General features: G+C 34.7%; 1 protein-coding gene across 1 annotated transcript in view; it reads left to right on the top strand.

The window, feature by feature from the left end:
- Positions 1 to 17,389, top strand: part of LOC125052454 (sperm surface protein Sp17-like) — a 95,299-nt gene that overhangs the window by 43,213 nt on the left and 34,697 nt on the right. The window contains exon 3 of the mRNA XM_047653309.1: positions 7,098 to 7,292. Within this exon, the coding sequence (XP_047509265.1) occupies positions 7,098 to 7,292 (195 nt within the window). The remainder of the gene's footprint in view (positions 1 to 7,097; positions 7,293 to 17,389) is intronic.

The raw sequence follows: 17,389 nt of genomic DNA, 5'->3' as shown, positions 1-17,389 counted from the left end.
AGGAAATTGGAAACTCAATGGGTCTTTAGTAATTTTTCATATTAGTGCCAGTTAATTACTGATTCAGTACTTGAAATTATAATATAAATCAGAAAAGTGTGCGTGCACGTGTGTACACGTGTAATGTAATACGCGTTTATTTTAAAGAGTCTAAATTTTGATTAGTTTTATAGTTTGGTCTGTAGTGTCTTATCTTCTTCAAAAATATTGTTTTTCAATTTGAACAAGTAGTTTCTAAAATTAGCGTGTTCAACTAAACACTCTCAATAGAAAAAATATAAGTGGGTAGGAAGATATTGCTAAAAGTAAATATGTATAGAATCTATACACCGCTTCAATGACTTCATCAAATGTAGCATTTCTTTGACTTCAAATAAACTATAGCGTTTATGTCTCAAGGTATTAGCATTATAAAATTTAGTATACAATGCACAAATTTCTTCAAGGATAAATACACGAAAGTTTTAAGAGCTAACAAGTAAATAATCACTCAGCAATTTTATTTATTGATTTATCGTAAGCAATTTTTGAAGCTTTTCACCTCCAAATATAGAAACCAGGTCAACGAACTTGCGAAGTTCAGTATTGACTTTTATGGCTTACAACGGGTAAAGTATGAAATAGCATTTAATTTATTAAAAAAAATAGCACATTAATATGCTAAATCTTAATTATATTAGAATACGTTCAACTGGTATCAATGTATTATACAAATACATATGTAAATCTTTGTGTCTTTGGCGGCTGACTCCGGTCGCAATATCTGCATGGGGTTTCTAGGAATTTGTTACAAATGATTCATTAAAAACGTTGCTACTCCCGAACTCGGCGTTATATCCAAAGTCACTACAGCCACATGAATTTTGTACTAAAGTATGCTATAAATTCAAGCTACTTAGATTTTACGTCGTTATACCTAAATAAATATACAACCAAGTTCGTAATAAATGAAATCTACTGTATACATATCCGGTCTTAAAGTAAAACTACACATTTATTTCTCATCGTCGTTGATGAATGTATCAAAAAAAATTGCAATTGAGTAAAAACTTGAACAACGTTTAGTTGAATTTCAAACTGATGTCTTATTTCGTTTACATATGCATTTGGTTATATTTTTTTTATTTATTCACAAAATATGTAAAAATATTGTTTCATGGTATTAAGACTCAAAAACATCTAATTCACAAATGAGTTTACGACAATCTTGCAAAAAAGAGATAAGTGCAAATTAACTGTCCCCCTTTACACATACGAGAGAGCTTAAAAATAATCAATGGTGGTATTTCTATTAGCCTCCAACAGACTAATGTTTACATCTTTTGAGTTTTAAAAGTGTAATAAGTAGTTAGTTTGACTTGACGGCCGCTTTCTATACTCGATCTATAATCTAAAGTTTCCAATCCAGATTTGAAATAGTTTATTTATTTTCAATAATTGAAATGCAAAATGCTGATTGATTCCCTAATTGCAAAACCGATCCCTCCGAAGTACTTAATTAAACGTACTACACACATATTACGTAGAAAAATATTTGTACTTTTCTTGTTTCGATACAAACTATGGTAGTTAGTTAATTTTTTATGTAATTTTGGTTTTCCTAATGAATTTCGTATGTTTGCTTTTTTTTGTTTCGTTTGTAAATTTTATTCATATTGTGCACTCTTGTCAATTTAGGGTCCGTAGGGCAGGAGTGTTTTTATATATTTTTTTTTAAAGATTGGAGTCATAGGAACGAGGCACGGAATCACCCAAAGAATGGTACAAGAAGACCAACGATTACCTCGCTGGCACAGCGACCCAAAATGAGCCTTGGCCTCTGAAACTAGGGAACGCCACTTTTGCACATGTTCCCGCTTTCCAAACGGGTACTTTGAGCTCGCGTAGGTTCCTCTCCCCGACGTCTTTCCAACGATGTATGGAGCTGTCCGCGGTCGGTCGGTTTAACAATTCGATCCTCTCCCATACTCCCAAGATGACCAGTCCATCGGACAAACATTTTGGTAATGCTCCAAATGTTAATACTTCAAAATAAGCAACCGCTTGATTATATTTATAAATAATGTCATATAGTATTGTCTTTGATTAACATAACTCTTATTACACATTTAAAGAAAAACGCCTAAATTTATCCGACGAATAAATTTAAAATAAGACAGACAGAAGACAAAAGACAGATTTTTGACATTCAACATCTTTTGTCTTCAGTCACCGTGACCACGCACGCTGTAAAGCACGCGAAACGTCGGATAAATTTAAAATTATGTCAAATAGTTGTAAATTTATAATAATACATAACTTTAATCCGGTAAAAAGCGTTTTTCTTTAAATAATGTCATATGTAGTATCCAGTATCAAATTTTTGTTATCCAACGTGGCTTCGTGACCATTTTTATGACAATTCTGGCAAACCAGCGCCATTAAATATGCAAGCAGTTCCTGTGGGTTGTAATTTTACCTCATTCAGAGCCGTAAATAATTAAAATGTCCGCAAACAAGGGTAATCAGCTGTGACTGGCGTTTTTGATCGTTTAACAAATAATTCTGCCACAATCCATTAATTAAAACTTTGTAACTTTAGCCCGAACACCCCCAGTGGCTTAGGTCGTGATATTCTATATATCCTTAGCGGTCGAAATAAATTTGTTGACGGAAGGCGTCGGTACAACTTGATTGTTAATTTATTGTCATAGTATGTTCTAATAATTTTTTTTTTTTTTTACTTGGGGAAATGCATTGCGCATACCCCACCGCGGTGCGACTGCTTAGTGCGGGAGGGTTATGTGGGAATCGCGAATGTGCATACCCACTAAAACCCCAAGGTGCCACCAACTATCGCCTTAGGCGGGATGCGGTAACAGCAGAGCCTTGTCCGCTTCCCCAACATGCGATGCGGCGGTTGTGTCCGCCTCTCCCCGCCCATTGTTGATTTGTGAAGATACTTGACACAGCAAGTATCCTTCACAGATCGGGCTATACGCTTTTAGGAATAGCTAGGGGAGATCGGGTCCAGTGCATGCAGGGATGGATCCATCGCTTCTTTTGAACGCATGGACCCCTGCTTCCCCGCTTGGGCACTCTTTAGGTGGCGAGGATTTGACGGGCCTGCATGTTTTAATAATAAGCCAAGAAACAACGACACGATATATAAAAAAAAATCAAACAACGTTTAGGTCTTGGCCTCAGATTTCTGAATCTGTTTCATGATCATTTTTAAATCTAATAGGCATGAAGGTGATCAGCTTCCAGTGCCTGACACACTCGAATTTTTGGGTCTAAGACATGTCGGTTTCCTCACGATGTTTTCCTTCACCGTTCGAGCAAATGTTAAATGCGCACATAGAAAGAAAGTCCATTGGTGCACAGCCGGGGATTGAACCTACTACCTCAGGTATGAGAGTTACACGCTGAAGCCACTAGGCAACACTGCACGACAGGATATGTTTGAGTAAAATATTTTTTACGTGGTAACCCTTATTAAATCTTCCATGTATACACATTAATAAGGGGGTTGTACAATCAATAGTCATAATACGATCATCCTCATTGGAAAGAAAAAAAATACTGGCAAGCATTAGATGTAATAATAAAAAAAACAATCAATTCTGTTTTGTTTTTAAAAAATGGAACTCATTTGTTTGCGTCGTGTCGGAACGTGATCTTATAAATGGGTCAAATTTATTTCGCACGGTAATAAAATATCTCCCCTTGAAAAATTTCACTACGGAGCTGTGTGTGTTTCAAAACGGGACGCCCTACACCGGTAGGTCGGTACATAATTTCCCAAAGCTGTTTTGTTTCAAGAAAATCTTGATTTTTTCATACCTATGGCCGAAACGTGACTTTACCATTGACCCGGAAACGTAAAAATACTCCATGATTTGAATGAGACCGTCATCTTTAATTCCGAAGAACTTTTAGGCGACTGCCAAGCGGTTGTAAGATCCAATACCTTAATCATGGAGCCACTATAATGTGGACGTTACTACGGAACAAATAACAAAGTTGCGTTAGGAATAAAGCAAGCTATGGCGTGGCAATCTCGCTAAAGTTGTTTTGTTTCACCAAGATAACGCCCCCGCGCACAGCTCCAGAATTTCGATGTCTGCCATTCAAGCAGCTGGTTTGGAATTGATGGAACGTCCTCCAAATTCATTAGACCTAGGAGACATCTACCAGTTTCCATGGTTAAAGGGACATATATTTTAATGATAATTATGATGACGCAGTAGTTACCGCGGTGCACGGTTTTTTTTAAAAGGGTATTTTAGCTCTAGAAACAAAAAGTACAAAAGGACTACTTCGAAATAAAAAATAACATTTTGCAAAGGATTATTGCGTTACCTCGTATGTAAATTGAAAGATTTTCTGGAATAAAAAACTTAGAACACCAAACCGAAGACATTTTTAAATTTATCGTGTATTTTTATCTACGCTCTCAGGCGGTTTTTTTAACGTTATCGTAATCCGCGAGATTTCAACTTTCTTAATAATGTTTTTTTGATATCACGCGAAACTTTATATTCATTTATGTGAAGTCAATATAAAACACATTTAATGACAACCATATTGCCAGATACTTGAGATATAGCATCGAAGAATACAAATAAATAACAGAAAAACAATAGCTAACCTTAAAATATAAGGCAAGGTTCCGAAGATACTAGCAGCGTTCCCCTTTGAATAGCTAGACTCAATCTTTGTCCGAGGTAGCTGCCATTCGGTCTTCTGTGATGTCGACAAACCTTTTTGCTATTTCAAAATGATAACCTATATTCGTTTTAGCGTTCACGGTATTTACAAAATATGCATTGACGTAATTTCTATTTAATCATATAGATATGTTAATTTCATATGCATAATTTTTTGTCCTAATAAGGTAATAAAAACCTCTAGATTTAATGTGTACGTAACTATGTATAAGACAACTACAATATACACAAATATCTCAATCAACTGGACATTTTCGATTCTGAAACCATCGCTAGAATTAAAATACTTTGTCGATTGCCCGGGTGACTAAAGTCGTAAAGCTCTAATACGGCTGTTTTAATTTTGTACTTCCTTGGGTATGTACTATAACTATTTTTTTTAGAATGTTCGCGAAGTAATTTATTAAATAATACACTAGGATGTCGGAAAATATTTTTCTAGACATTCGTCAAAATGTGCCTTCGTAATGTTCAGTTACTGTGTCGTCCGTAATTATCTTTAAACAGTAAAACAATCCTAAAACGCTTTGGCTCTTCAGACTAAAAGATCTATTATATTAAAAAGATCTATTCAATTGCGACGTAAATTGTGACCTATATAACAATCATTGCAATTTTAAAAAGTAAATTTGTATTGGAGTATGCGCTAACAAATTTAAAAACACAGTTAAAATTAACTATATAATACATAAAACAATTATGTTCCTTAATAATGAGGAAAATAACCCATTTTTGGAGATTGATACCCTATAATGATAGTTTTATTCATTGTACCAAGCATTGCGTGTGAATACACAATAACCCTCAATTCCACAACTGTAATAAAACATTGTTTGCAAACCATAAATATTCACAAAGATTTTTTGGCTATATAAAATATCTACTAAACCTTTAACTAAAACAACAATCACGAAGCTACTAGGTTACTAAGAAAGTATATATTATTTTAATTATATCCTACTAATATTATAAACGCGAAAGTTTGTAAGTATGGATGGATGTTTGTTACTCTTTCACGTAAAAACTACTGATTGAATTTTAATGAAACTTTACAATAATACAGCATATACATCAGAATAACACTAAGGTTATAATTTATAAAGATATTGTGTGAATTGCCCAAAATATCAAGTAAGTAGGAAAAAATCTAACATCTGCGAGCTATTCTGGCGTGCGCTGCCAAAACCGCTGGAGTTACACATATGTAATGTATGATGGAAATGTTCATCTTCAATAGTCCTACAAAAAAGCCCGCCACAGTATATATATCTTATGTGTAAGCCATTATGGCTAAAATAGGGAACCATAACTACAATAAAAATTGATAATTTATTTCAAAGCACATTTGGTGCTTGTGGTAATTAAAGTAGATAAAATATGTCATTTCCGCTATTTAATTTGGATAAATATTTTAGCACATTTAAGAACACTATAATAACCCATAACAGAGCCAAATGTTTGGAATCTGTATCAATATAAGTTTATAGACGGGGAAACTTTGCAGTTTCTTGGCTTGTACTTCTCAGACCAGGAAGAGAATATTAAACGTAAAACAAAATGGTGGCCCGTGCGTTGATTCTGATTGGTCAGAATCTTTAGACCATTGTTTCTCAAGTTTGTTTTAAAAGGGGGTCGCAGTCTGTTTAAAAATAAATACATATAGTAGTTACAAAAGATTCGTTTATTAAAGGAATGAATAATTTAATTATAGTGTAGTTTTGAAAACTAAATTATAATTGTACAGTGACGGGGACAAGACTGTTTTACTTAACTTATTGGCTATTTTGTGGGTCGCGACATAAAAATGGTTGATCAACGATGCTCTATACTAATCACACACGCACCACTGTCCTACCGTTTGACCAATGTAAACAACAACATTATTTAGTAAATGAATGGAAAAATTTAATAGGGTTCTCATACATGTTCGGTCAATGAATCTGAGTGATCATAACACTTAAGTTTACTAGCCATCGTCGAATGGCTATTAAGTTTTATTACATTTTCAAAAGTTGGATGTTTCCGTAGCAATATACACTTACATTCTGTTTTATAGTCGCAATTCTGCAAACCTAGACTGGCAAAGCATCCCAGTTATAATTTCTTGTTTTGTACAATATTGTATATAGTTAATAAGGTAGTAAGGTATACTTATTAGTAAGGTATTTTCTGTATATATAACGCGTTTTGTGGTTTTTTGTTCACAAAATTAGGACCAAAACATGATATAACAAACAAATGCCTATAATATTGGTTGACCATCTGCATAATCGCGTTGTATCGGAAAAATGAAACAGAAATGTACAACCATAGAACATAAAAATACATTGAACACACAAACGAAAATCACTTTTTACAAACACAAAGTTCTCTCTTTTATTTCAGAGGAGAAACAAAAAGAATCTACGGATCAGGGTGGTCCCTCAGAAGAAGCAGCTGCCACAAAAATCCAAGCGGTTTTTCGAGGGCACAAGACAAGAAAATCAATAAGTATGAAGGCGGTTGAGAAACCAGCTGAGAAGAGCCAGCCAGAACCGAGCAAGGCTGAACTGGAAGCTGAGTTTCGGGCTGATGATAAAGGTAGGTTTATATTGTATTGGTAATTGGTTGCTTTATATATTTGTGCGACTACACGTAGAGGTGGAACAGCAGCGGCGGACTAGCATCAAGGACATTCGTCTTAGACAAAAAGTACGACACGGGGTATGAAACTTGTCTTGATAAATGGCCAATATAATAAATGTAATAATGCCTCCATTTGATAATATATATATTACGTTCAGTAATGTGTGATGCAATAAGTGTTGGTCTAGTGGCGTTCAGCATGCGACTCTCATCCCTGAGGTCGTAGGTACGATCCCCAGCTGTGCACTAATAGACTTTATTTCTATGTGCGCATTTAACATTTGACAATGATAAAGGAAAACATAGTGAGGAAACCGGTTTGGCTTAGACGTGGGTCAGGCACGAAGGCTAATCAACTACTTGCCTATTAGATTGACAAACGATCATGAAACTGATACAGAAATCTGAGGCCCAGACTTTAAAAAGGTTGTAGTGCCACTGATTTATTTATATTAATTTCATGTGATGATGAAAATTGAAAAGAATCGAAAATGTGAGCTCTACAAAAAATTAACGTATGTTACAGAACAACCAACTGAAAAAAAAGTCAATGAAACTATAATAAGATTCGCCTTGAGCCCAAGAGAAAAGACTTAATTTAAAGTCCACATCAATTCATGAATATTATATACCTTGGAGAGCGATATCCCAGTTAACTTCTTTATTTCTTTAATTATATTGTCTATGGCTCAGTGGTTACGTTAGTGTAACAATTTCTTTTCAATTTCAAATTCAATTCTGGGTTAAATAATAATTTCATTTCATTTAATGCAAACTTTGAATCTCAATTAACTTTTGTCTTATTTTATTCGTCACTTTTATAAAGAATCCTTGAAATGTTGTGGGTAAACATTGAATGAGACAGTATTTTATAAAGTAACTAGCTGACCCGGCAACGTTGTTTTGCCATGTATATTATTTCTAGGAAACATTTTTTAGTTCAATAAAATTTACTATCTACTGTGATCAAAAATAGGAGTTGTATGCTGTATCATAAAAAATAAAAACAAAAAGTTTTGTCTAAAATAAAAAAATAAAATTTAGGGGTGGGACCACCCTTAACATTTAGGGGGATAAAAAATAGATGTTTTCCGATTCTCAGACTTACTGAATATCCATAAAAAAATTCATAAGAATCGGTAGAGCCGTTTCGGAGGAGTATGAGAACGAACATTGTGACACGAGAATTTTATATATATAGAGAATACGTTCTATTTTATCAAATCTATTGCATCATAACAGTACCAGACGCAATTCTAAAACTAAATACCTAAAGAATAGATTACGCAAAGAAAGTTTCACTCGGGTAAAAAAGCTTATGAAACGTGACTTTATTTTTCGAATTTTCCGTTGTAATATATTTTATTAATGTCCCCTTCACAGGGCATCCGACGCTCACATAAATTATTCACTGGTCCAAGAAAATAAGGTTAAATTACTTTGGGCAATATTAAACATGAAACTCTGCATTGCTACTAAATTATGCATCAGCTTGACTAAAGTATAAAAATATATGCAAACTTATATGTCAACATATTTCATAGAAACATATGGGCTGGTTACCCAGCTCCAACAAACAACTATATTTGTTGTGTCTTTTGCTGTCCATAAAATATATTGTATCGCTTGATTAATATTGATTAATTATTCATCTAAAGGCATATATGATAAAGTTCTTTACAAAAATTTAAATCAGTCTCTGCAAAGTTTTTTTTTGTAAGGAATCTCGCTGTTGGCCTAAAGGGCTTTTACAGCTCAGCTCAGGTTGTTTTGGCGAGCGTAGCTCAGCCCGAATGGGCGTTTATCCCACGACTAGCGCAAGGGCCTAGTGAGACTCGTACCTCGGCTTGGGCCGTCGCGGGGTGGTCAATCGCCTGAAGGGCAGGACGGAAGCTCACTGGAGTGAGTGAAGTACGAAGTGAAGGTCCTCGCCTTCCCCGGTAAACGCGGTTTTTTACCCTAATATGATTTTGATTTTGATTATTATTATTGGCCGGCGGCTTTTAATTTGTCATTAGTCTCTGCAATGGAATGGGTCTCTGCTCTTTAAAGTCAACCTACTAATTCTCTAATTAGCCTTCGAGAAAGGAGTGATCTTCCTTCAACCAAAAGTTTTAGCGCTGGAAAAGCTCGTAATAATGCAGTTTCTGACAAACAGAAGTTATCACAGTGCACGCAGAGTAACTTTCTCGTGGAGCTCAGAGAGCACAATACACACTTGGAACTTGTAACGACGCCACGAGGGTTAAAAATAGTTACAAACCAATCAACTAACAGAACTGAGATAAGCTGCAGGGGCTATTGTGTTGTTACTTCTAAACTAATGTCGTGAACAAACATTACATTGTTCGCATTTGAATAGCGCAGTAATTTACTCTTGAATGAGAATGTCAAGAAATGGATCAATTATGTAGCTTTTGTAATACAGTAAATATCGTGATATAAATTATATGTATGTATATATGTACTATGTGTTTATTAGTCAAATTCAAATTCAAAAATCATTTATTCACGTAGGTAACACAATGTACACTTGTGATTCGTCAGAAAGAAATACATATTAATGCTTCTAATTTTACATTTACTGCCAGTTCTCAAATCAAGGGCGTAGAACGGAAGAAAAGAACTGGCAATGAACTCTCCACCACTCTTTTTAATCGCCTTTTTTTTTACACAACGTTTGTAAGGAGCTGCAACCATTACACCATGTTCCACATGACATCTTAGTCATAGTATCACTTCATCATTGAGGTTGTGTTTTGTGATGGTTCTTTTTTGTATGTAATGCCGCAAGCAATATTTTATACCAGGAAATCGAACCTAAAACCTGCGTTTAAGCATACTCGCCCGCTACTTAACAACTGAGGTAGTCTTTTTAAATACAACAGTGAGTTGTTGCTAGGGAGCTGGCGAGCAAAATATCTATATAATTTGCTCATGTCGCAGAGTTTTTTTAAAGCGAATAATTTACAATAACGAATATTAAGGACCACGTTTACCACCATGGTAGCGCTGCGTTGTCAATTGACACCCCCTTATAATGGTTAAAAAAACAGGTATACTATTTAATTTGCTTGTGTTCTGTCTTTAAGGCTAAAGAAACGTTGTCAAAATGAAGATCAAAAAGTTGTGAAAAAGGCAGACATCGAGGACTCTGTCTTTTCAAGTAATGAATTTTTAAAGTTTCTTTTTAATTAAAAAAAAAAAATAATTTTTTTTTACAGAATTAAACCTGTAAAACGGAGCAACGTACGATCTTAATTTTTAAGAAAATTTTGTCGTATTGGTCCGAACTTTAATTTCTATCTATACTAAATACGAGCAAATCATATACATACTTAAATCAGTATGTAGTATGGACATATTATCATAAAATATTAAAAAAAAAAGGTTAAACAATACAGAATTTGGTTTCAAGACTTAAAAACCATTTAAGCGTATTTTAATTGAATTGTTTGAATTGAATCCATGGATTTAGAAACAATCAAACTTCTGTAAGATAAATTCTATTATGTATACCGAAGATTTAAAGAGATTTTCAAGCGATTTTCAAAAATGTATAACAATATTATTTAACGCGATAGTTTTAGCAAAGACATATAGATTACTTCACCGATTAATAGGAAGCAAAACGTTATATTTTACGTACGTTACATTTCCCAAAATACAAAAGATTGTTAGTACTAATCTATTACCTAAATTAGTTTAAAGGCCGGCAACGCACTCGCGAGCCCTCTGGCATTGAGAGTGTCCATGGGCTGCGGTATCACTTAACATCAGGTGAGCCTCCTGCCCGTTTGCCCCCCGTTCTATAAAAAAAAAAAAAAAAGTTTACACATATTTTTTCGGGGTCGCAGATTCACAATGCTATTTGCACAGGCTTTTTAACGGACTTATCAAATATTCGTTTACTTTGATACTGCTCATAAGGACAAGATATATAGTAAAACTAGCGGATCCGACAGACGTTGTCCTGTACACACATCTCACATACAAGAAGCATCTAATAATGAAATGTAAATCATTCTCGACTCCACTTGAACACACAAAAAATTAATCAGAATTTGTCCACCCGCTTAGAAGTTTAATTACGAACAGAAGATTTATACATATTCCAGCTGTTTATTTGCTGTATAGATAAATAACCTAGATACCGACTGCAGCGCCATCTGGCGGGCTGATTTGTGAATCTAAACCATTCCCAGATCCCCTTGAACACACACAAAAAATTTCATCAAAATCGGTCCAGTCGTTTGAGAGAAGTTAAGTGACATACACACTCACAGAAGAATTATATATATAAAGATATATACAGTTTGTTGATGTTTTTTTACGGGAATACTTCCCTACCCCCGTAGGGAAGTATTCCCGGCTTGGCATAATCTTTGCGGAAAGAGAACCAAAGCGTTAGGCGGTTATACGAACTATTATAATTCTTGTCGTTATATCATTTATTCACGAAAATCTATTGTATTATCATCAAACTTTAATAACGTTAATAATATAGCCGACATAAAAACAAACGTGATTTTCCACTGCTGTAACCACAAATCTCGCGACGGCTCTCATAGGCTCTAATTAAAAAAGTTGGATTCCTCGAGGTTGTGGTTTTGTATATTGTTGGGTTTATAACTTGTTTCTCTTGATATTAATTTCTGTATGTGTGTGATAGAAGTTGTATTTTTCTTTTATATCGAAGGATTTGGAACTCCTTCCCTTTGTTTATTGAAGGTTGTTATGTTTTACTACATTTTATTTTCCGACACCAGGAGTAAATACGCCTTGTTGGACGAGACTTTAGCCAAATGAGCATACGAAAATGGAAAAAAAATTGTTATTGTTTTATATGAATGGTTGGTGAATTTATAATGTTGATGGAATTAAACATAACTCCAACCAATCCACTGGATGTCTATCACATTTATATTTAACATAACAAAGAATCCTTTTTAAATTTAAAATACAATTTACAGGAATATAGCTCTTATTGTTGAAACGTAAATGTCATTTTTCGTTGAAGCACTGTTGCCCCAGTTTGTTTGTACTCCTACCGCATAACGGAATAAAATATAATTTAAAATTTACAAAGGCTTTTGCAAGTTCAACTTGTATTTTACATTGGTACCTTTAAAATAAAATATTACAACACACGTTTGTGTATGTAAAATCTGCAGGAAAATTACATGTGCATGACACAAAAGGGATATTTAAGGCAAGCATCAAGCCTACATTAGTCCATTGAAATGTTACAATTTGAGGGCCAAACTGAACATTTGATAGAGGACGCAATTTCATTTATGAACATGTAGGGGGGATCAATACAAGCTTAAACCCAAGTTTGTGGGGTTGGCGCCCTTGTCCCCCAGCCGCCATCTTGGAAAAAGGGGTGAAAACACTTTTTTGGCTATATCTCCTAAACTATCCATCGTACAAAAAATTTGTAGAAAATCGCTTTGCCTATCAAAGGACTATTTATTAAAAATAGGAGAAGTAGAAAAGACGAGTAGAGATTATTATTGTTGTTGTTATAATTTTACGAATTATACATTTATAACACGTGCATTGTCTTGGCACGCTTGTTTGACCAATTAAACAATTTAGTATTTATTATTTTTTATCAAATATACCTACTTCTAAGTTGACCAGTCCGTGACATTTCGCTTGCGATTTTCTTATAAATAATTACATAATTTTTTTTCTATTTACCTACATGAATTTGTGAATGCAATTCTGACATTATCAAAATTATTTTAGTTTAGTAATGTTATTTTTTATTTGGATTTTATCTAGATTGGATTATTTTCTAGACAAAACCTTAATTAAGGATTTATAAGTACTACTCCATAGTATAGCATGGGGTATAATAGTAGACTTTATTTATGAGAAATATGTTATTATAAATATCATATTTATATATACATAATGAGTGTTTCGTTCACGTATACTGTCATTTTCGTTAAATTAGTAGTGAAATACAATTCGCTACGGCAATGTATCTTATTATTCCAAAGACAATGTTTGAGCACGGTACAGCTTGCAAGTCATAATTTATTCGTAGCCATCCATTGTAGTAGGATCGAGTTAGGAAATTCGTGAAACTACATTGTATAATGGAATACCAACTTGTTCAGGTGTTTTCTGTTTGTATGAGATTTCGTTACATTCTGTAACTTCTATACGCGTAGGCGACATTAAATTTCGGTACTATTAATGTAGAACTTATCCCTTTTTTTATATCCGAGGTGGAAATGCATTAGCGCACCCTCTGCCCTTAAAAGTTGCAGGGGTATGTGGGACTCGACCCACGCCAAAATCTCTGCTATTCAGAGACTGGGTGAGCAATACCTACTAAAACCACCTCGAGTAGTTCCTACAAAGCCGCGTTGTAGAGGTTCGCTGTCGCTTTCTACCGCAACCTCAACGGAAAAAGGAATGTTGAATTACACCATCCTTGGCGTAGAGCGTATTGCTACGCTCACCTACACAGAAATCTCTATAGTTCGATGCCCACTGCTTTCTATAGAAACTCAACCGTGCCCGCCAAGTACGATTTAATCAGTAAGCACTCGACCGGTACCGTACAACCCTACCAGAGGCCGAGAATAAATTTCAATTTAATTAAAACTTGCCCTCGAACCGGGAATCGAACCCGGTACCCCTCACCCACCACGGCCACATACAAAGACCGTTTGGCTATGAGGCCGTTAGAACTTTGATCCCTAGGAACATAACAAGATCTCTGGATCGCATCGGGAGTTACAGAGTACCAATTCTAGTCAATTTTAGGATTGGCAAACTCAGTCTAAGTGAATATAATAATTATTACGTTAACTACGATTGCTTTTAAAATCTACGTTGATGTTGCAAACTTGGTACAAAAGATCAATTTTAACTTAGTATAATGTAACCCCAGAGGAATTGTTCAGATTAATACCTGCAGCTGAGTTTCATCATCGGACGTCAAGGCAGAATAGGAAATTCCACCCGTATCACCTCGACGTCCGTCGTTCCACAACTCAGCGTTTTTTAGGCAATTTTTTCCGCACACTGAAGTATTTACAAAACAATTCAACTTAGAGATCTTAAGAAAAGAGCGTACCAGTTCTTAAAAGGCCGGCAACACACTTGCGAGTTTTCTGGCAATGTGAGAGTCCGTGGGTGGCGGTATCACTTAATATATATAAATAAATAAAAATAATATTACCATTAAAATCTCCCCAAAAAAGCTAATAGTAGTAAATTTAAAGCTCTTTTGCTTTGTTTTTCGATTCAATGAATGTAGCATAAATTCCATTCGAGGAACAAACAAGTCGCCCCGAAGCAACTGTAATATGAGAAAACTCGTGAAAAGAACAACGCAGTTCAACAATTACGTTCTATATCGGGAAAATCAAGGATTCCTCAACACAATAGATTGTGTACTTTAAGGATCGATTTGAAGCTCTATTGTAAATACTCGGCACGAACCGCACTTCAAAACCCTCGATTCATATGTATCGGAATCTCGAACAATCTCCGCCTTTTACATCATATCCGATGTGAAAAGCTGAATTTTTTTCTTACAATTTCACAAAAGATGAATGAAGATTACATGAATTACAATCTAGCCTATACAATAATTATGGCTAATAAGTATTATGTTGACTTAATTTTCTAGTAAATAGCTTAAACTAAGGTGATGGTCATTAAAAGTCTTATCTCTATATCTAATATATAACATTCTCGTGTCGCGGTGTTTGTGGTTAAACTCCTCCGAAACGGCTTGACCGATTCTCATGAAATTTTGTGTGCATATTGGGTATGTCTGAGAATCGGACAACATCTATTTTTCATCCCCCTAAATCTTAAGGGTAGTCCACCAATTTTTTTTTTTAATTTTTAGATAAATTTTTATTTTTTTATGATACAGCATTAAAAAATACAAACAACCCCTAATTTTCACCCCTCTAAGATCAACCCCTATTTTTTATTGTAAATGATAAACATGGCAAAACACCGTTTGCCGGATCAGTTAGTATTATATAAAATTCTCGGTTCACAATGCACGTTCCCATACTCCTCCGAAACGTCTTGACCGACTCTTATTAAATTTTTTATGCATATTCAGTATGTCTGAGAATCGGCTACTATATATCTTTCAAACCCCTATGTAATAAGGGGTGTTCACCCTATTTTTTTTTGTTTTTTTTATGAGACAACATACAAAAATACATACAACCCCTAATTTTCACCCCTTTACGATAAACTCCTATATTTTTTTATTGTAGATTGTTATTTTTATAGAACTAAAAAAATTTCCTAGAAATAATATACATGGCAAAACAAACGTTTGCCGGGTCATCTAGTTGTTCTATAAACACTACGTTCGTATTTCCGAGATACCGCACTTGCACTTATATTCACTACACTAGTTTCAGTAACTCAAAATGTTTAGTTCTCTTAATGCTATACATTTTGGTCAATCTTGTGGTCTCTCTATCTTACAGATTTTATTATCCTATAAAAAAATAGTAAAATAAACGAAAACAAAGCATTTTATATAAAAAAACTCTTACACAACGTAAAACTTAAAAGTTAAATGTGAATTTTACATCTAAAAATATTTAACTTTTGTTCATACTTTTATTTTGAAAATAGGGAGTTTTCATGCCATTCATGAATTATTTAACTGGATTAGGGGAAGAATTTCCAGTTTCTTAGTGGATGTTCTCATCATAAAATCCACCAACTGTAAAATGTAATGTGTCTAGTGGTTTTGGTTTGAATAAGGAAAGTTTTTACTTCAATATAATAATAAATATATAATAAATAATATATCAGACAAAACTCCAGACGTGTAACAACGAATAGATGTGCCTACATGTGCCTGGCAGCAATGAAGAACAAACAGTAGAACATGTGCTCCTACATTGCCCTATATTCGCATCGTACAGGCACGACCTGGAGCAACAAATGCAGATGACTGTAGACCGTAACGGCCTACAGGACATGTTAATAAAGCACAGATCGTGCCTGGAACGGTTCTGCCATAAAATTGTTGAATATATAAAGGCGGAAAACAAAACCCCAAGAACGGGTCTCGCGAGGAATTGCGTCCCGGCTCGCCCATGAATATTGTTAACAAAAATATTACAGATGTAGCCGGGGCGTCTTTCGCGAGACGTGTGATGTGCAAAGGTCCCTGGACACAATGGCAGGGGAGTAGAAAAGTGATATATTTAAAAAAAAAAAAAAAAAAAAACAACGAATAGATTGAGAAGAAAAAATAAAATAAATCAGTGGCGCTACAACCTCTTTGGGTCTTGGCCTCAGATTTCTGATATTTTTCATGTTATTGTTATTGTTTCATGATATTTTTTTAAATCTAATAGGCAAGTAGGTGATCAGCCTCCAGTGCCTGACACACGCCGTCGACTTTTTGGCTATAAGACATGTCGGCTTCCTCACGATGGTTTCCTTCACCGTTCGAACAGCTATTAAATGCGCAAATAGAAAGAAAGTCCATTGGTGCACAGCCGGGGATCGAACCTACTACCTCAGAATCCTATCCTATCGAACCTATGAGAGTCGCATGCTGAATCCACTAGGCCAACACTGCTCATAGATTGAGAACACCAATTCTTAAAAAGCCGGCAATGCACTCGCGAGCCCGTGTTCCCATGCACGTGTTCAATAAAAAAAACAAAAGAAGGAACGTAATTATTAAATTGCTTGATTTTTATCGGAACTCTTATTTAAAATTACGTAAATTTATTTCTGAATTTAAATCTGGCTATCCATTATTCAATTTTAATATTCCTTGCTCGCCCTCGTCACCATAGTAATATTAAAAAATTAAGAATACGATGCTTCCAGAATTTTCTTTGAATTTGTCTTAGAAAACTTTAAAATAACGCAATTTGGACAAATGTCGCCAGGGGGAGTACGTTCCCAGCTTCCTCTTGGCAAAATATCAAAAATTTACTCAGTACACAAGTATTATGTTGTCAAAGACCGTCGAAAGCAGTTTTATGTGATTTATTATGTTTCTAGTAAGGCTTTGAAATTTGAAT

This window comes from Pieris napi, chromosome 9 (assembly GCF_905475465.1).
Source record: "Pieris napi chromosome 9, ilPieNapi1.2, whole genome shotgun sequence".
In the NCBI taxonomy this organism is placed as follows: Eukaryota; Metazoa; Arthropoda; class Insecta; order Lepidoptera; family Pieridae; genus Pieris; species Pieris napi.
This window is presented reverse-complemented; position numbering and strand designations above follow the sequence as displayed.